The following is a 17,767-nucleotide window of genomic DNA, read 5'->3' as shown; positions in this document are numbered from 1 at the left end:
TGCCAACAACTGGCAGGGCATTACAGCTGGTGGAGTAGGTAGCCACTGTTCATGTAGTATGCTATTAAAATTAACTTGCAGAGACACATGAAGTAACCACAATCGTCTAATTTTGGCAGAACATTGTGTATTTGTGTAGTAGCTTTAAAGGCATATTTCAATCATTCAAATCAAATCTCTTATGTCTATAAGGTAAATACAGTATGTAGCTGAAATCAGCCTTGGTTAGCTTAGCTTAGCATAAAGGCTGTAGTAAACAAGTGGATACAGCTAGCCTAGCTATGACCAAAGGTAACAAACTCTGCCTTTGTTACCACTTCCAGCGAAGGAATAGTTCAGCACACATAGGAAACACATGTTATTTTTACACTTGGGTTTTTTAGGTGCTGGTAGATGGATTTTGTTTCCTTCAGACAGATCTAAGAAAAAGACAAGGGTATTTGCCAAAATGTTGAACTGTTTTTTTAAAGAAATATAAAACAAGTGTTTAAACTTTTCTGTTGGTTTTATCATATACAACCAGAAGCTCTGTAAACCTTGAAATGAAACTGTTTAATTTTAGAAAAAAAGAAGACAGATAGGCTTCAACAAAGCTGCCTTTGACCTCAGTGACCTCTTCTGCATATTTCCAACACAGCATTCAGTTCAGACTCATAATTGCTGTTCACCCCTGCTACCTCTGGTGCTCTTACCCTCATTCCTCCCCTTTGTTCTCCGCGGTCTCCTGTTTCTCTAACTGAACAGGCCTGGGTAGCAGCCTTATTATAACAGACCAAGTCATTCATGTGATTCCATCTGTGAATCTCTCCAAAGCTGCTGGTATTACAGCATCAACATGATCATCATTCAAAAGTTGATCTTCATATTGTAGTAATGTGAACTCAAACTAAAACAACCATTACACTGGTGTGGTCTTTTTAAAAGCTGATTTGATTTCCAACATTTCCTTTTTGACTGCCATTGACTCATGAAGAGAAATTAAAAAATTATTATGCTTTTACTTTTGTTATATTTAATACATTGTGTGTATTTTACCTAATTTACATTTTTTTAAAAGATATAGGGGAATATATTAAGCCAAATAAATTCACATCCTCAGGCTGTCAAAATAAGTGTTAAGCTACTTGCTGTTTGAATTTATAATACGAATCCCATAGTGCCTTAAACATTACTTTTACCTTTCTAGGTACATAGTAGTTTATTGTATTAATATACTGAAGAGGGTTTTTTATATAATTTTTGTCTTTCTATATGACTTGAAATTTATATAATAAAATACATTCTGGGGCAATATGGGTTGTGCATTGTCATTGTGTATGCATGTGAAGAAGGGAGTAAACCAGTTTGTGGACAAGTGATCAATAAATGATTGTCAGGTTTAAATAACTGCTGAGAATCAGAGGTCATAGATTAGTCTGGGGGTCTCCTGCAAAAATCTTTTGCTCCAAAAGAGGCGTTTTCCCTCTTTACACATGGTATCATTTAAATAACAGTATGAAGACAGAAGCACTTGTGTAATATATGCTATCAGTATGAGTACTTATACCTTCAGTTCATTTTTCTGATCAATGTGCTGCATTTTTAAATTGTTTTATTGCTACTTTTATTAAAACAAAAGATCTGATTGTGTCCTCCACCACTACAGAGTACTCAGATTCTGATAAGCTGGTTGTTATTTATTTCATATTTTAAATCTGTAACTAAATGTTAAATCTCACACAGTAAAGTGTTCAGCAAATGATCTAAATACTTTCTAAAGCCACTGTATCTGTGCAGCAATTGTTCTCTTTCTTTAACTGTTTTGCACAACCTGTTATTCATTTAGAATTTAAGTGAAAATAGAAAATGTCACCTTTAACAAACAACCAATAAAACTTTAGACTACTCTTTGACTTTTGACAGTATTTTCAGTAATAGACCTACAACTTTATACTACCGAATAACAAAAACTGTGACTCTTCATTCCACTTGAATATTTTCATTTCTTTGAAATTAAAGTGTTCAAACCACTTCATTAGAATAAGTGCATTACTTTCATCCGTCAACAATTTCCATAGGTTAGCTGGGTCACTTTCATGGAAAAAATACCAATTCTTCATATTTAGAAATTCAACAGACATTTATTAAAAAAAAAAAGAAAAAAAATACAGTGTAAAAAATTAAAAACAAACAAAAAAAAAAAATCAACATTTTCTTAATTGGGCACATTAGCTCTGACAATTTTGATATCATCAACTGGACGATCTTGACCGTTTGTCTCCACCATCCCGATCCGGTTCAGCACTCCCATCCCCTGGTAAACTCTTCCAAAAATACTGTGCTTTCCATCCAACCATTGGGTGGGTCCGAGAGTGAGGAAGAACTGGCTTCCATTGGTGTCTGGTCCTGCATTAGCCATGGCCAGAATTCCAGCACCTAACAGACACACAAATGAAAAAACAGAAGTGAAAATTCTGACTTGCTATCGCTATTCAAGCATCACATACATATTAAGAGTTGGGCATCAGTAACACTATCTTGGTCTATTTTATTCAGATTTCAAGAAAACCACAAGAAAGAGCCTTTTTCTTTATTTCCCCAACCTACAGTATATTCTTCTTGCTCCTTCACATCTGCCACCTTCTGTTTAACTGTGATTACCTGTGAATTTGAGTTCTGGGTTCAGTTCATCTTCAAACTGTTTACCAAATATGGAGGCACCGCCACGACCTGTTAGGAAAACAAAGATCACAGAACTCAAGATTTACTCTCAATCAAGGAAAGAGAACAAGACAAGTCACTAGGGCGGCAACTAACAGTTATTTTCATTATAGATTAATCTGTGGATTAATTATTGTCACGATTAAGAGATTTCTTTGTCCTGTCAATAAAATGTCAGGAAATAGTGACAAATGGCTGACATTAGATGATGCTTGTTTTATTCAGTCAACAAACCAAAACCCCAAAATATTCAGTTTAAAGTCAGATATGACTAAGAAAGGAATCAGATCATCAATGATCCTTAATCTGCTGCTATAACAGCCTCCACTCCTCCCGTAGGGCTTTCTACAAGATTTTGGAGCCTGGCCGCCTGGCTCGCACCTGGTTGCAGTTCCAGTTCATCCTAAAGGGGTTTGATGGGACTGTGTCAAGACTTTGTGCAACTATGTTCTTCAGCACCAAAACCATTTCTTTACAGACCTAGTTTTGTGTGTAGGGGCACTGTTGTCTTGAAATAGGAAACCCTAAACTGGTGCCACAAAGTTGGAAGTACACCTTTGTCTAAAATATCACTGCATGTTGTTAACATGATATTCTCCAGTTCTAATTTAATTCATGGAACTGTAAACATAATTATGTAAGTTGAACATGTAATTTGGTGCTAATTATATAATAATAATAACTTTTTAATCTATTTGTATAGCACCTTTCATACAAGGTGTGTAGCACAAAGTGCTTTACAACAACGAAATCACATGCACCAAGTGCTTCACATGAAAAGAAAAGACAAAATGAAAAACATTGTTAAAAGCATTGATCTAAAATGAAAAACATTAAACATTAACATAAAATGAGATAAAATAATGAATAGAATAATAATTCATTAAATAAGCAGACATTTAAAAGAAGTGCTGAGCAGTGCATAAATGTGGCACAAAGTGCCAAGTTTCAGAGCTAGTTAAAGGCTTAAGTAAAGAAATAAATTTTGAGCTTTCTTTTAAAAATACTTAGTGAGCTGATATCTCTAATATCTACATGTAATGTGTTCCATAGCTTTGGGCCATAATTGACGAAGGCTGCATCCCCAGTTTTCCTACAGCTGTTGCTGGGAACCTTCAATAAAGCAGCAGTAGATGACCTCAGTGTTCTCGGAGGTAGTTAAATAGTTAATCAGGGAGTTAGCAATGAAGCTTGGTCCTTGCCCATTAAGGCCTTTGTATACAAGGAGGAGGACCTTGAAATCCATTCTAATGTAAGAGGAAGCCAGTGCAGAGCAGCTAAAACAGGACTAATGTGCTCTCTCCTCTTGGTTCTGGTTAATAGCCGAGCTGCAGAGTTTTGAATGAGCTGAAGTCTCTCAGTGATTTTTTTTGGGAGCCCCGTAAAAACTGCATTGCAGTGATCAAGTCAGCTTGAAATGGCATGACTCAATCTTTCAGCATCTTTTGGTTTATAAATGGCTGTACTTTAGTTATGTTTCTAAGGTGGAAAAATTAGGTTTTTGTCACCTTGTTGACGTGGGAAGTTTAGATCCGAATCCAAGATACAGCAAGACTTGTAACCTCAGATTTAATCCAGGGAGTCAATTTACCCAGGTTATTGAAAATCATTTCTCTTTTTGTTTTGGGGCCGACTAGTCGGATATCAGTCTTGTCCTCCAAGTCCTTTAAGAAGTTATATCATATCTAGTGATACCAAGTAAGATCAGCTCTGAAAAATTCCTGCAGAAAGAGTGATGAATCTCCTGGTGGCCGATGTACTGTAATGATAAGTATTGATAATAGGGCTGGGACGATTATCCGACGTAATCGACGTTGTCGATTATAAAAATTATTCGACGTGGAATTTTAGTGTTGACGCGTCGTGTAAAACCACACAGGGTAAATGTTCATAGAACAAAACCGGAACTTTTGGTTTACCCGGATACAAGCGCAGCGCAAGGGCTGGGACAACGCGGTGATGTAATTGAAGTCATTGACTACGTGAATGATTTGCGTCTGTGTAATCTATTTGAACAACATGGCGGCGTCTACCAGCAGTACGACGGAGCGTGTGGAGCAACACGTGGCAAAAAAGGCTCGCACACGGTCCTCCAAAGTTTGGGAATACTTTAATCTTGACACCAACAGTGCGGTAGTCTGCAGACTCTGCAAAAAAAATAATCGTTAGATTAGTCGAATAATCGAAAAAATAATCGCTAGATTAATCATTAAAAGAATAATCGTTTGGGACAGCCCTAATTGATAATTCTACTTTCAATTTAAGAGCGAGATAATGAAATGATGTAAATTCACCCAGGTCAGTGTCATTACACACAAACTGTGAAGAGAAAATGGCTGCAATCCCTCCTCCTTTCCTGATATGTCTGACTGGTAGAACTTTTAGTTTGGAGGACAAGTCTCTATCAGTATTGCTACACCAGTAGTGCTGTCTAGCCAGGTCTCAACTAAAAACATACAGTTCAACTTCTTTTCAGTTATCAGATCATTAACTAAGAAGGAGTTGTTGTTAGCAGATGATTTGACATTCAAAAGCTGTTGGGGATCTGTGACAGGAAGGGACACTGGTTTTGGCTCAGTATTGACCAATTTAAGATTATTCCAGATAGTCTGTGATTGCTACGGTGAGTTTTACCATGCCACCGGCAGTTTAAAATCCCAGTTACGTTCGAAGAAACAATGTCTGTTTGTCTGTCTGTGCGCACTGTCGTTCATGCTTATCTGGACGTTCTTGTTTGTGTATGGTATTCCAAGGGCATGACGTAGGTTGGCTCCTGGTAGCCTGGATCCAGTGATGTTTGGGTGAACCTTGTCTGGTTTAAAGCGGTCTTTAAAGTTCCAGAAGATATTCAAAATTCTCAATAAACTTTATCCCACGGTTGAAGCAAGCTGATTTCAGCCATGTATTCAGGTCAAGGAGTCTGCTGAAGAATTCAATTCCCTTCCCAAGAGCTGGAATTGGACTAGAAATGTAAACATGTTGCAGCTGAGATTCACGGTCATTCAAGGTTTTCCAGTAATAGGGAAAAGTCTTTTTTCAGGATCTCAGAGCCAGTTTTCCCTCGCAGAATGTCAAAGGACCCAGTCAGGATAACAATGTTCGTAATGTTTGGGTGTGTAGAGAGGATAGCTGGTAAAATCTCTGTTAGATCCCTGACAGATGTGTCAGTCACGGTTAGATTTTCAGTCCTTGCCATTTTTACATGCTTAGTTAATGAGACCCCAATCAAATTTGTGTCTGGCTCAGGTGTGAAGTTCACAGCAATTCTTCTGGCCCTTGGCCTAGCAGTGGTTTTGGGGCTTTTTCTTGAGTTTTCTTTAAGATTCCCTGTGTTGAACATGATTAGCCACGTTACTCCTGACATGAGGCTTAGCATTGATTTTGGGGCTATTTCTCGGATTTTGTTTATCCTTAATGCTGGTGTTATTAGCTTCTCTGGGTTCAGCAACAACAGGTATGATCCTCTGAACAATACTAACGAGTATTGTTCAGAGGATCATACCTGTTGTTTACTGACAGTTCGGGTGGTGGAGTGAGCATTGGTGCTCTCCTATTCGATGTCCTCCTGGATTTGCCAAAGACGACCAGGTCAGACCAAGGTCCTAGCTGGAGTTGATGCTTTCGGTCTAGCTCTGGAGGCATCAGGGAAGGCTGGTCTGGGAGCCTCCTCAGCTAGTCCAGTGGTATAAGGACATATCGAGGGGAGAGTGTCCATGAATAAAAATCTGTCTGTCCGTTACCATAGTATGTAATGGAGCATTTCAATCTTCCTCTCGAGCTCTGTTATTCTCTCAATCAGTCGTTCACAGCCTGAGCAGCTTACTGACTTTGTAGATTTTGCCATAATGTTGTCTTTTGCTGGTCTGACTCTGAAACTTTTCTGTCTCCCGGAAGCAAACAGCTCTATTTGGAAAAGTAGACTATAGGAAATTAGATAATGCAAGCGCAAAGCATATAGAAGGCAGAAAGCAGAGGAAAACACGACTGCACTGGAGCAGAGCCGGAAGCTACTTCACTTTTATTTACTTTTACTATATGGAAAATAGAGACAATGTATGAGTTTCATTCAACATTTTGTAATTGGAATCTTTATTCTCCATATTTCTTAAACTTCATGCTGCCTGTGGGCAAATGTCACATTTTGACATGTGCAGCTTAATGGCTGTTACTGAACTTTAAAACTCTGGTGGTTACACTAGCGATTGATTAGAAGTAATTAAAAAGGATGTGTATCAATTAAACACTATTTAACCTAGAATCTGTCACATAAAAAAAATATCTCCAGTAAACTTACCGGGAAATGAGAGGAATTTAAGGATCTGTAAAACAAAGGACCTGACTAAAAGAACACAAAAGCACGTGCACAATGGTGACCACACACTTTTGGCTATATCAGTGGACATGATGAACCCACCTGTCCCCGTAGGATCTCCACCCTGCACCATGAAGTCTTTGATTATTCTGTGAAACTTTGTGTTGTTGTAGTAGCCTCTTCGGGCCAGCTCTGCAAAGTTTTTGCAGGTCTTTGGTGCATGTCTCCAGTACAGCTCCACCACCACCGTCCCCATCCTGCAATACACAGTCAGTGTTACTGTCAAGCCTCTTTAAGCAGATTTTGTTATTCTAGTTTTTAGCTAAAATATTCCAGGTGAAGTGATCTGAGACTTCGTGTAGCTAAATGAAACGATACACACAAAACCAGCATTCTGATAACCAAGGCAAAGTATCAGAATTTGCAGCTTTCTTTCGCGCTGAAAGAAATTCTGGTATCAACATAATAAACCTAACAAGCCCCGCACCAAGTTAACACCACCAACCACATAACTGACTTCACGTTACTGCGAGCTAGCTGAGTTAGCATTCAGCGCTTTTAATAAAAACTCAAAAACTCACGTCGTCTCAAAAGCCACTGTGGGCGGCTGCCATGTGTCTGGAGGTATTCCTGACATTGTCACTCCAAACAGTTAACTTCAGTCGTCTATTTATAGATCGTTTTACATAAAAAGTCAGTGATGTTTCAGTATAGCACATTGATTCAATTCATGGGTAGTTTCTTCTTCTGTGGTTGCCGCTCATTTCCTCTGCAGGTTGTAGGGATCCTGCGACACATGGCTGCCCTCTGCTGGACAGAATCACCATGCGGGCTTTAGTATGGTATGGATCGTGTGAAAGTTTGCCTGGCGTTATTTCCTAAGTCAATTACACTCATTTGCCAGTTTATTAGGTAAAACTAGTTAGAATGACTTGCTATTACCCTATAACCATGGACAGGTTGCCTACCAGGCACAGGCCCAGGGCCGGAGAGGTCGGTTGCCCCCTGGACCTGTGCCTCTGTTTGAAGTTTCATATTTCTTCTTTGAAAGTCACAGAACTCTGTTAAAAACACAAAATGACACAAAATAACCATAGAGAGACACACACAATGGTCCCAGACAAAAAAATTATTACCATAGTGGGACATTGTATCATAATGCTGTGATATAACTGGTAAATCTTTACAAAACAAAGTACATCAAAGTATATCATAAAGTATGTGCAATAAGTCATGTGCTCTTGATTGAAATCTATTTTGAATGTCTCAGGAAACACAACAGAACTATGAGTTCCCTACTTCATCATCTGTTAAAACAGGGATAACTGTTTCCACATTGCTGATTACATCAGCAATGTGGAAAGGAGATGCGAATGCGGTTGTCATGATGAGATGTTTATGACTCTATTCTCATGAGAGACAACCAGTTCAGAGAGAGTGTAAAAGGAGGTAAGAGGTGAGAAAGCAAGCAAGCATTAAGCAGCCAAAACTGGGAAATGAAAGGAAATGAGTGTGACAGTAGGAATTGTACATACACGTGTACGTAAGTAAAGGTATGGGCCTATTTATATCACACCTTTCAAAACAAAAGTTGCGAAATGCTCCATGATGCAAGTATTTAGTTCATCTCATAAAAACACCAGGCCACAGCTTTTCTGTGTAGTGATCGTGCTCATCTGGTGTAGTTCAGATTAAAAACTATGGGAAGAGCAACGCGGATACAAGGCCACTAACATGACGGATAAATGTAAGTAGAAGAAGAAACTCTTCTTTCACGAGGTGGCGGTAATTCACTTAAAAGCCCGTTCCCCACCGCCAAGTAATAACATCAGAAGAAGAAGGACTCCTTTAACTCCCTATCACCCTCTGCGGTTAACAGCTAGGTACAGTCACTTATTTGTACTTTCTCCACCGTATTTCTCATTAATATATGTAAATTATTTGTGGTTGCTGTCTTTCAACAGGCTTTTGTTCTTGTTTTAGTGTAACGTCTTTTCTGGGTTCATCTTAGTTAGCTAGCTAGCTAAACCAAACCTGTTCATGCTCACGCTGCAGTCGTAAACGTTGTGTTTGGAGCATTGACTGTTGTGTTTGGAGAGGTTCATACTCTCTATACTCATACTGCTTTAATGTTTAACGACTTATGTATTTTATTTGGTTAGATAGTCATATTTTAAATATGTTAAACTTATGCAATGATTGATCACAGCCTAATCCCAAATCAGCAACGTTTTGCCAGAGTGAAAACTCGTCAGATTCCTAATGAGATGCAGTGATTTTACAAACAAACAGTCAATCTGACCGGTATTTCCCTTACCCTCTTCTAATATATACTATATACTAAATTTGTATACAATCAACTGATCTAATTTCATCCTCACTCCAGGCCAGGCCTACCATTAACCCCAGGTGGTCTAAAGGTTTTAGTTCAAGGCCAATTCCTCGCAATGATTCCTACAACAAAATTGTCAGTCATTGTAGATTTGATTCAAGTCTGCCTTGTGTCACATGGCTGGATAAATGAACCAAACATGTATTTATTATGAATATAAAAACATTTTTTATTAAGAATAGCTTGCAGTGAGAGTTTTGCAAGGATCTGTGAAAATCACAAGAGTGAAAGTTCCTGTTATGATTAAAATGGTTTCCACTGAGTAAATGAACAGTTATTGGTTGGATGTTTTTACAAGCTGGATTTCATGGAGTGAATCTGCTTTGCCAGTGAGTTAGATTGGATGTGTCTGCATCAGTCTCGCCTTTAATCTAGTGTTTATTCATTTTGGCACTGTCAACAGGATCGCTATATCCTTAATGTTCTTTTTTTCCAATGTGCAGCCCAGTCTGCAGGAAGAGTCAATGTGTTGGATAGTTAGTCTACTTGTTTATCTGGCAAGCAAAAGGGGGAGGGATTATTGGGGATAGCATGTCATGTGGTTAATGGCAGAATGACTTTTGTATGGCAGAAATTTTGTAGTGTCATGAGTCTGTGCTAATACTTAAATTTATATACATTTTGCAGCAGCAACACAAGCTAGCTGTAACTTCAAGCTTAATTTTGCTTTAACAGATGCAGTAATTTCTGCATCCATACTGCCATGTGATTAATCAGATGAGGAGCCTAATCCAATTAGGATGGTAGCATGCCTGTTAGCACTCCTAAGCTTGCAGCTAGGTCAGGATATTTTTGTGAGTAAGCTCCAAGGACGAAAGAGAGTAAAAGAGGTAGACACCAGACGTATTTCAGTAATATAGAAATTGGTTTTTAAATAACTTTGAGTTTGTACATGAATTATTTTTTGTCAGACTTGACACAGACTACAGTGCATGTTTGTCCAGAGGAAACCCCGGATAGTAACAACTTTAACTTTTCGGTCTCATCTCAAGGTCCTGCACCATGTCTATTGTCAAGATCCACGCCCGAGAGATCTTTGATTCTCGTGGAAACCCCACAGTAGAGGTTGACCTTTACACTGACAAAGGTAGGTCTAAATGTACTGTATTACGCTAAAATTTGTGACAATGTAGGGTACTTAAAGTCGTGAATTTTTGAATTTATTGCCCTTGTTCCTCAATAATAAATTTCACCAGCTAATATGCTAAAGGTATGGTCATTTATTTGTTTTACAGCGTTTTGATTAATGTTTTTAATTTAATTTAGTAATTCCTTTGTCTTCTTTCATGAACATTTCTCAGGCTTGTTTAGGGCCGCAGTGCCAAGTGGCGCATCTACTGGAATCTACGAAGCCTTGGAGCTCCGGGACAATGACAAGTCTCGCTACCTTGGGAAAGGTTTGTACATAATTTTTCTTTCTTTTAATAACGTTGTGGTTTCCATTTTCATCATATTTTACCACTAAATATAATTATTTAGTAGTAAAATGTGGTGGTAAATATATATTCCGTGAAGAACTTTGTTAAGAAAAGTGCTATATAAATAAATAAAATTATTATTATTACTTACAGATTGAAGCCCACTTCAATTTAAAAGAAAAATACTATATCTTTCCCTGTGTCATCTTTACTCTGTATTCTCTCTCTCTTCCTCTTTGCCAGATGTGAAAGGGTTAGTGAGTTTCCATTGCCTGTCCTTTAATTAAAAACTGAAATTTGTCCGTTTGACACTACAGCAATTAATTACACTGCCATTTAATTACAGTCATAACAACTGATTACTGAATGCTTTTGGGAATTGACCAGGTGTGATGGGCATGGTGAATTGTGTGTAAAAGCATGCTCTCTCACTCCAGCATTGCAAATGAAATGGGATGAATAAGAGCAATGTAAAAAAAAAAAAAAAAAAATCATCTATACTGTTGCATGGTTCGTTGTATGTATTTAAGCATGAAGACTTGCATGTGTTTATAAATATATGGCTTTGAAATTAGCTTTGCCAAATTTGCAGGAATAATCATAATATTGTGTCTGTCACAGGAGTCTCACAGGCTGTAGATCACATAAATTCAACTATTGCACCTGCACTTGTTGGCCAAGTAAGGACATTATCTTCACACTCCGTTTGTTTTTACTTTCCAGATTCTGTAGTAATGGAGTTATAGAAAGTCTTCTTAATTTTTGTTAATGTTTATAATTCCGAACTTGTTCTCCCTCATCTCATCAGGATGTATCCGTGGTTGAGCAAGAGAGAATTGACCAGATGATGATTGACATGGATGGCACAGAGAACAAATGTAAGTGACAATCATAGAGTTGTGCTTCTTAGACTGTGACAACCATATACAGTGCAGTCCAGACTTCTTTAAATATCTGAGCAGTGACATGTTGCTGGTGATGCTCTGAGTCAGAGATATTGGGAATTTCCAACTGTGGCTGTATTTCCCACTTGGTGAAAAGTTATAACTAAATAAAATCCAGCATTAACACTAATAGAATAGAATCAGCTAATCATAAAAGAGCTAAACATAAAATAGAAAGGAGATGAATAGAACTTCACTGTCAAATAAAGTGGATTGATTTTATCTGATTTCACATGTTAACTACCATAAATACAATATGTAACACCACAAAAGTAGCTAATTCAGCCTATTTAAATTATGTGAGTACAAGGCTGACAGCAAGGGTAACCTTTTTTGAATTATGTGTGAACACCCTCAAGTCAGAATAATGGGAAGTCTTCCTGTTCTTCCCACTCTGATGACATGAATTCATTCATGAATTTCCCCTGGGGGATAAATAAAGTATCCATCTGTCTATTGTGTGAATGCAGCATTGGTGTGGCTCTCTTGCTGGATCCAAGATGTTTCTGTAAATTAGTAAATTTAAGTAAATTAGATATTTTCTGTACTTAAAACAGCCAAGTTTGGAGCGAATGCCATCCTGGGTGTGTCTCTGGCTGTTTGCAAGGCTGGTGCAGCAGAGAAAGGAGTCCCCCTCTATCGTCACATTGCTGACCTTGCAGGAAACCCCGAGGTCATCTTGCCCGTGCCGGTGAGGATCTCTGCACCAAATGAAACGCATAAATTTCCTTTTTTTTTCTTCTCCATATTCTATATCATTATTCAGTTCACCCGCCAGTTTATTGTAAGGTCACAGGCAGCTCTCATTTCTCCCCTCTCCACCTCCACCAGGCCTTCAATGTGATCAATGGTGGCTCTCATGCAGGCAACAAGCTCGCCATGCAGGAGTTTATGATCCTGCCCATTGGTGCTAGCACCTTCAAAGAGGCCATGCGCATCGGAGCCGAGGTCTACCACAATCTCAAAAATGTCATCAAGAAGAAATATGGACAGGATGCCACCAATGTGGGCGATGAAGGTGGTTTTGCTCCAAACATCCTGGAAAACCAGGAAGGTAAACATTACAGCTGATTTTTGCTTACAACTGCAAGATTAGCACAGTTTTCAGGTTCCTTTCAAAACACATTTCTGCCCAGAGTGATATTACAATGCTTATTGCATAACGCAGTACGGTAGCTTTGCAGTAGATACAACCTTACGTATGAATAATGTTGAGGGTTTGGTTGTGCATAGACTCCTTTCTATGATACGTTTTGAGACTGTTGTGGGGTTGTATTGGACTATACTATGTTAAAAGGATGTTTTGTAGATCTCATTTACATGCATGGTGGAACAAAATGCAATTTAAAGCAACACCACAAATTACAGCCTCACAAATTACAATGGAGTTGAATCAACACTTTTCTTATACAACAGTTAAAATGTATGTGGTACAAAAGTACCATCTGTCACTGGACTGTTGAATTGGGTTGTATTTCATCATCATCATCATCATCATCATCATCATCCATGTACCTGTAGTAGATTGTTTTCTGTGGTGCTCCATGTTTTATAACATACATGATAAGTAATACTCTGATCATTTTCATATTTATTGTTTCAACCCACAGCACTGGAGTTAATAAAGGAGGCCATTGCCAAAGCAGGATACACAGATGAGGTTGTGATCGGCATGGATGTGGCAGCATCTGAATTCTACAGGGAGGGAAAATATGACTTGGACTTCAAGTCTCCTGATGACCCAAGCCGTTACATCACACCTGACGAGCTGGCTGATCTCTACAAGAGCTTTGTGAAGGATTATCCAGGTAACCCTCTGGCACTTTCTCTTTTTATACATTATTTAGCACGAGGAGAGCAGGACGCACATTGTAGTTATAATGTCTGCACCATCACAGTCTCTCGAAAGTAAGGGATCCTGCTGTCCAGTCATTTTAATCTGTTCATCCTCTAAGAGGACCAAGCAAATTGATTATGTGCTTTTGTCAACACTTGTTTACACCATCAAACATCAATGCAACAATAATTCGGATCCTGTGGTGGTTGAATGGTTTCAGCGAATGTTATATAACTGCTACGTCCACAGTTCGATTCCATTTGTGGATCTTGGTTGCATGTCATAGTCCTTCCCTCTCTCTCTCTCTCTCTCTCTCTCTCTCTCTCCCCACATTTCCAGGTTGCCTCCTCAATGTTGACTATCAACATAAAGGCAAAAATGGCAAAAAAAAAAAAAAATAGCAGTATCTAGCTATGTGCTGTAAATGGATATGAAACAGAAAAGATAAAAGAAAAACATTTGAAGGAAAGAAAAGGTTGAAAGTCATCTAACTTTTGAAGCAAAGAAATAATCTGAAGCACTTAAAGAAATGTTTACAAAAATGTGTCCTGACTCATAATGACTACTGTCAACAGTTATGAATTCCACCAGCTTAAATGGAAATGACTATTCATCACAACAAAACTCTTTGTTCGTACTAAAAAAAAAAAAAAATCACAAGATGGAGGTGTCACTGCCTGATTTTAAGAATATGTGAACAATGTTTGTTCAATATCTGCAGTTGAATGCAAAATTTGACTTTTTGTATAGCAACACATGAAGAGAGTGAGGTATGACATGCTGCAAAGGTCCATGGCTCCGAATTGACCCTTTGACATTGCCTGTCATAACTGATAGAAATGATGCCTTAAACTACCCAAAATAAACTACAAATTTTCTTTTACACGTTTTTGATTAAAACCGTCAGAGGTTTGTTAAGCAGCTGCCTTTTTAGGTTTTGACTGATCCTTTGATGGAAACAGGCGATGATTGATGTTTCAGTTTAAGCCATACTGATCATACTGATGGTTTTAACAGTTCAATGAGGAATGTCTGCATATTTTCTCTTACAGTGGTTTCCATCGAGGATCCGTTTGACCAGGACGACTGGGCGGCCTGGACCAACTTCACAGGCAGCACAGACATCCAGATTGTTGGAGACGATCTGACAGTGACCAACCCCAATCGCATCAGCAAGGCTGTGGAGGAGAAAGCCTGCAACTGTCTGCTGCTGAAAGTCAATCAGATTGGCACAGTTACTGAGTCTATGAGAGCGTAAGTCAACATTTTAAACTTACAACAGTTATATGTATGTAGGTCAGTTGAATATTAGATGCTTGGTTTGCGATTTCTGAATTGCCACCCACCCATGGATTGTGCCCATTTTAGTGACACAAAAATGGCCAGAATGTGACGAGCAAAGCAAAATAACTTCTCCTTTCAACTAGAAGTTGGCAAACATGGACTCAGTGTCAGACTGAATGAATGAAGTGACATGAAACAGCCGTTTACTCAGATTATCAAGATTATCTGATTATCTAGAAGTTGATGACCTCTCAGCAAAATCTCCTCCCTCCTCCTCCTCACAGGTGTAAGATGGCGCAGGAGAATGGCTGGGGTGTGATGGTCAGCCATCGCTCCGGTGAAACTGAGGACACCTTCATTGCAGATTTGGTGGTCGGTCTGTGCACTGGACAGGTAAATTGAGATAATTGAAATGTTTATTCAACGAGTGTGTCTTTTGAGAACATAATAAATTGCACATTTATGCCTAAGATTGTGATTGATCCTGCCTTCGCGAAGGGTTATAATGTTCAGTTTTGTTTGAAATTGTGTGGTCATTTTGGAGGCTGTAGTTTGTGGTGCTGGTGTATTTATTATCCTGCCCACATAAAGATAGAATTTATTGCAGGGATGCATTACTTTTAGCTCAGTGTATCTAAAATGGCAACAACCTGTGCATCCTGTTGATTAGCTAAGACTCTGAATTAAAGACATGCAACAGAAATAGCTCAAATGCAACATTATGTTTGCGACATCAATATTAAAATGACTTGATAAAAACACCTTTGGACATTGTATACAATCTTTTCAGATCAAGACTGGGGCACCTTGTCGCTCTGAGCGTTTGGCCAAATACAACCAGATTCTTAGGTAAGTCATTCTTTCACCAACTAAGGAATTTTATCACATTTGTGTCATTTTAAAAACTATATAATGCAATTTTGCTTGTAGTATTGTTTATTTTGGGAAATAAAACACTACCCATACCTGTTGTACTAAACTAGAGCTACTTAAACATATTATTTCCTCTGTTTTAGTCAGTTCATTAATCTCACTTTGTATCATTTCCATATCTTTAATCAGCATTGTGTCTGTACTTGGCTCTTATCTTTGGACTTCAATCACACCGCAGTCAGGGCTTTAAATTAAACCAGTAACATAATTAAATACATACAGGAAAAGACCTACTTGTTGTAAAACAAATTTGTGAGAGGAAACTAACTTTGAATATTTTCTTTACTGTAGAATTGAAGAGGATTTGGGAGACAAGGCTCATTTTGCTGGAAAAAACTTCAGAAAACCAGTGATAGAGTGAATGGATGAAACATTTACTTCACATACAAATGGAATCACACATACAAATGCATAAAAACACATTGGATAATGATGGAAATCAGTCAAACTAACGTAGAACTATTCACATACAAGTAATGAATTTATAGAAAGAACTGTAGTTATTGGAACTGTGATGCTTTACAAGCAAGTCATCCACTGTACTGTTTTGTTTTTTAATGTGAAGTAAAAATAGACCTAATTATAACTTGAGAAATATTTATTTACGGCACTGACTAATTACGATCACAAAAGCAGCACTTGGATACACAGTTAATAAAAAAAGATTTATTAGTGACAGAATCTATTGTGATTATTCATTGTTATCTTGCTGTTGTGGTAATGGGTGTTTTTGTTGGGTTAAATGAGATTGATGTGATTTTAAATCGATAAATGGATGGAGTGAAACAAAATGCTGATTCAGCTTGGTTATCAGGCCACAGAGTGACCTGTGGAGCCATTTACAGTGCATTCAGAAAGTCTTCAGACCCCTTCAGTTTTGTTATGTTGCATTCAACAAGTTGACTGAAGTTATGCCAAAATCTTAAAAAAAAAAAAAAAAAAAAAAAAAAAAAAAAATCCCTCAAATCTACACTTGATACCCCATAGTGGTCCAAAGTCCAAAGTCCTTCTGGACTTCTCCCATCTCTACACAGGGTCCCCGGAGCTCAGTCAGAGTGATCTTCGGGTTCTTGGTCACTTCTTTTACCAAGGCCCTTCTTCCCCGATTGCTTAGTGTGGCCAGGTGACGAGCTCTAGGTAGAGTCCTGGTTGTTCCAAACTTCTTTCATTTATGAATTATGGAGGCCACTGTGCTCTTAGGAACCTTCAATGCAGCAGATTTTTCTAGCCTGCCACAATCCTGTCTCTGAGCTCTGCAGGCAGTTCCTTCCTCCTCATGGCTTGGTTTTTGCTGATATGCATTGTCAATGTAAGTCCTTATATAGACAGGTCATAGACAAATTAGGTCCAATCAGCTGAATTGACCACAGGTGCACTCAATAAAGGTGTACAAACATCTCATCTGAGATACGTTTCAAGTGTCATAGCAATAATGATATTTAAGTTCTTCCTTTTTAATTTACACACATTTCAAAAAAATCTGTTTTCATTTGTCATTATGGTTTAATGAGTGTAGGTTTATGAGGGGAAAAATATTTAGATTTTATTTTAGCATAAGCCTGCAACATAACACAATGTGAAAAAATTAAAAGGGTCTGAAGACTTTCCAAATGTATTCACCTCATTCATAAAAATATTAAGACTCTTAATTTACTATTTTGTAGTAGCCCCTTTGGCAGCAATCACAGCTTTGAGTCTCCTTGGGTAAGTCTCTACAACCTTTGCACACCTGGATTTGGGGAGTTTATCTCATTCTTTAAGGCGGTTCCTCCGAGTTCCTTGGACTTCATAACTTGTTTTTTCCTTGATGTGAATTGTGGGACCTTACAATTCTAAAAATGTTTTCACTAACCATGGGTTATTGAATGCAGCTTGATGGACACAAAAGACAATTATGCATTTAAAATTAAATCTATAACAATAAAGTGCAAATAGTGAAGGGGCCAC

At 38.1% G+C, this 17,767-nt stretch overlaps 2 protein-coding genes across 3 annotated transcripts; one reads left to right on the top strand and one right to left on the bottom strand.

Annotated features, from left to right (window-relative positions):
* Nucleotides 1-2,116: 2,116 nt before the first annotated feature.
* On the bottom strand, nucleotides 2,117-7,772 carry ppil1 (peptidylprolyl isomerase like 1). Its single transcript, XM_022746768.1, has 4 exons — nucleotides 7,594-7,772; nucleotides 7,115-7,269; nucleotides 2,641-2,709; nucleotides 2,117-2,415 (listed from the first exon to the last, which is right to left on the bottom strand). The coding sequence occupies exons 1-4, from the start codon at nucleotides 7,647-7,649 to the stop codon at nucleotides 2,195-2,197; spliced, it is 501 nt and encodes a 166-aa protein (XP_022602489.1). The 5' UTR covers nucleotides 7,650-7,772; the 3' UTR covers nucleotides 2,117-2,194.
* Nucleotides 7,773-8,798: 1,026 nt separating this feature from the next.
* LOC111222874 (enolase-like) lies at nucleotides 8,799-16,496 on the top strand. 2 transcript variants are annotated; one of them, XM_022746766.1, is made up of 12 exons: nucleotides 8,799-8,895; nucleotides 10,397-10,491; nucleotides 10,706-10,801; nucleotides 11,444-11,502; nucleotides 11,631-11,700; nucleotides 12,324-12,457; nucleotides 12,598-12,820; nucleotides 13,377-13,574; nucleotides 14,656-14,857; nucleotides 15,172-15,280; nucleotides 15,678-15,736; nucleotides 16,112-16,495. In XM_022746766.1, the coding sequence occupies exons 2-12, from the start codon at nucleotides 10,407-10,409 to the stop codon at nucleotides 16,179-16,181; spliced, it is 1,305 nt and encodes a 434-aa protein (XP_022602487.1). In that variant the 5' UTR covers nucleotides 8,799-8,895; nucleotides 10,397-10,406; the 3' UTR covers nucleotides 16,182-16,495. The 2 variants fall into 2 exon arrangements, with proteins under 2 accessions (XP_022602487.1, XP_022602488.1); XM_022746767.1 differs by lacking the exon at nucleotides 8,799-8,895 and adding an exon at nucleotides 10,144-10,234 and having other exon boundaries at nucleotides 16,112-16,496.
* Nucleotides 16,497-17,767: the final 1,271 nt, after the last annotated feature.

The sequence above is a fragment of the Seriola dumerili genome, unplaced genomic scaffold (assembly GCF_002260705.1).
Source record: "Seriola dumerili isolate Sdu_G_001 unplaced genomic scaffold, Sdu_1.0 BDQW01000109.1, whole genome shotgun sequence".
NCBI lineage: Eukaryota > Metazoa > Chordata > Actinopteri > Carangiformes > Carangidae > Seriola > Seriola dumerili.
The sequence above is the reverse complement of the archived record's forward strand: the minus strand, read 5'-3'. Positions and strand labels throughout refer to the sequence as shown.